Source organism: Colobus angolensis, unplaced genomic scaffold (genome assembly GCF_000951035.1).
Source record: "Colobus angolensis palliatus isolate OR3802 unplaced genomic scaffold, Cang.pa_1.0 Scaffold149, whole genome shotgun sequence".
In the NCBI taxonomy this organism is placed as follows: domain Eukaryota; kingdom Metazoa; phylum Chordata; class Mammalia; order Primates; family Cercopithecidae; genus Colobus; species Colobus angolensis.
This window is the reverse complement of record NW_012114588.1, coordinates 3328003-3330589: the sequence shown is the minus strand read 5'-3', so window position 1 is coordinate 3330589 and position 2587 is coordinate 3328003. Positions and strand designations below refer to the sequence as shown.

The window sequence follows — 2587 nt, the reverse complement described above, 5'->3', positions numbered from 1 at the left end:
GTCTCAAAAAAATAAAATAAAATAAAATAAAAATAAAGAGTAAGTGATCAAGGGCTCTAGCCTTGGAGTCAGGCAAACATCATCTCCACTCTCTACTAACTGTGACCAACCTGAGCTTCAGTTTCCCCTTCTGTAACATGGGGGTTAAACAGAACAGGGCTGTGAGAATTAAACGAGATATTACAAATAAGAGCTGAGGACCAAGTTTCCCAACCTCACTGCTATAGACACTTTGCTGTAGAAGCCTGTCCCGGGCATCTCTGACTTCTACCCACTAGATGCCAGGAGCCCCTCACAGTTGTAAAAACCAAATATGTCTCCAGCCACTGCCAATGTCCCTTGGAGGCCACAATTGCTCCTGGTTGAGAATCCTTGGATTAGGGATACCTGATATGTTTGTTGTAAGCTCTCAAAAAATTACAGCTCCAGCCTGGGCAACATAGTGAAACCCCATCTCTACAAACAAGAAAAAAAATTAGCTGGGTATGGTGGCACAGGCCTGTGGTCCCAACTACTTGGGGGGCTGAGATGGGAGGATTGCTTGGGTACAGGAGGTTGAGGCTGCAGTGACCTGTGATCATGCCACTGCACTCCAGCCTGGGTGACAGAGTAAGACCCTGTCTCAAAAAAAAAAAAAAAAAAAAAGATTATAGCTGTTTTTATGGGCATTCTTCGTAGCACCCAGCCCAGGGCTAAGTTCAAAAAACCTCTTTTTATTTTTTTGGAGACAGAGTCTCGCTCTGTTGCCCAGGCTGGACTGCAGTGGCACAATGTTGGCTCACTGCAACCTCCACCTCTTGGGTTCAAGAGATTTTCATGCCTCAGCCTTCTAGCCTTCTGGTAGCTAAGATTACAGGCGTGTGCTACCACGCGCAGCTATTTTTTGTATTTTTAGTAGAGAGAGGGTTTTGCCATGTTGGCCAGGTTGGTCTCAAACTCTTGGCCCCAAGTGATCTGCCTGCCTTGACCTCCCAACCTGTTGGGATTATAGGCATGAGCCACCATGCCCAGCCCAAAAATCTCTTAAAATAGTAGCTTAAGAGCCTGGCCCCTCCTCCGATTAGATTGTGAGCCCTTCCAGGAAGCCCTCCCACAGACCTGTACCCTTTTTTATTTCTGGTTCCCTGGCACTGGTTCCCCAGCACTGGTTCCCCGGGGCCCCTCTGCCTCAACCACCCTGAAGGCTCTCCCCAGCCGGCCCTCAATATCCCCACTGCTGGCCCCTTGACCCCGGCTGGCTCCTGCTCACCTCATAATCTACCCCGACTCGGTTCAGGGCGATGTTGATGGTGAAAGTGGAGGCATCATGGTGCGGCATCAGTGAGGGCTGCTCATCAGGCTTGTAGCGGACGACAAAGGCCAGGTCAAACTGGGCCTGTACCAAGGCAGGGGGACAAGAGAGGCCGTGTTAGTCAAGGAGGCCACAAAGGCCAGGAGAGGAGGGTGCACACACGAGGTCTGGTCTGGCCTGCTGCAGGTCAGCGTACAGCGGCCAGGTCTGCCTGGGGCTGTATGCTCCAGTGCCTGCAACTGCCTGGCACAGAAAAGGTTCTCAACAAAAATGTATGGACAGAGGGGAGAGAGGGAGGGAAGGAAGAGAAGGGAAGGGAAGGAAGGAAGAAAGGAAGGGAGGGAGGGAGGAAAAGGGAAGACAAGAAACGAAAGGGAAGGAGGCGGGACATGGTGGCTCACACCTGTCCCATCTCTACTAAAAATACAAAAAATTAGCCAGGCACGGTGATGGGCATCTGTAATACCAGCTACTTGGGAGGCTGAGGCAGGAGAATCGCTTGAACCTGGGAGGCGGAGATTGTAGTGAGCCAAGATTGCGCCACTGCAATCCAGCCTGGGTGACAAGTGCGAAACGACGTCTCAAAAAAAAAAAAAAAAAAAAAAGAAAGGAAGGAATGAAAAGAGAAAACCAAAGGGGGGTATACAATCCTCACAACCCTTTCCGGCAACTATCCAGGCTGGATTCCCTGAGGCAGGACCCAGGCACCTGGAGAAACCAGGGACCAAGGAAGAAACTGAGTGAGGACTGGAGAAAGCCAAGGCGGCAGTGGACAGACACATGAGTGACAGCACTGGAAAGAATTGTGAGAATTAACCAAGGCCAGTCAGGTAACGGGGAATCACAGTAAGCATCCAATGGATGAATGACTGCTGTCAGTAACAGGAGTTCAGGGTTTTCCTCACTATTTTCCTCACTTCTTCCTCACATCCAAAGAAGGCTGCTTCGGATGAAGCAGGGCCCAAGCGTGGGGCACAGGCTTGCGGCTAGGGAGGCAGTGGGCACGCTGGCCGGCTAAGGCGGGCGGGCGGGGGTGCTTTTGTGGTGGGCTGGTACAGGAGCCACTGAGGCAGGGTTAATGACAAGGAAGAAAGATCCAAAAGGGCTGAGGTCGGTCGGGCATGGTGGCTCATGCCTGTAATCCCAGCACTTTCGGAGGCAGAGGTGGGCGGATTACTTGAGGTCAGGAGTTCGAGACCAGCCTGGCCAACAAGGTGAAACCCTGTCTCTACAAAAACTACAAAAATTAGCTGGGCATGGTAGCGCACACCTGTAATCCCAGCTACTCATGAGGCT

At 51.3% G+C, this 2587-nt stretch overlaps 1 protein-coding gene across 1 annotated transcript in view; it reads right to left on the bottom strand.

Moving 5' to 3' along the window:
* Positions 1-2587, bottom strand: part of PLOD1 (procollagen-lysine, 2-oxoglutarate 5-dioxygenase 1) — a 55952-nt gene that overhangs the window by 8492 nt on the left and 44873 nt on the right. The window contains exon 18 of the mRNA XM_011935836.1: positions 1250-1375. Coding sequence (XP_011791226.1) covers positions 1250-1375 — 126 coding nt within the window. The remainder of the gene's footprint in view (positions 1-1249; positions 1376-2587) is intronic.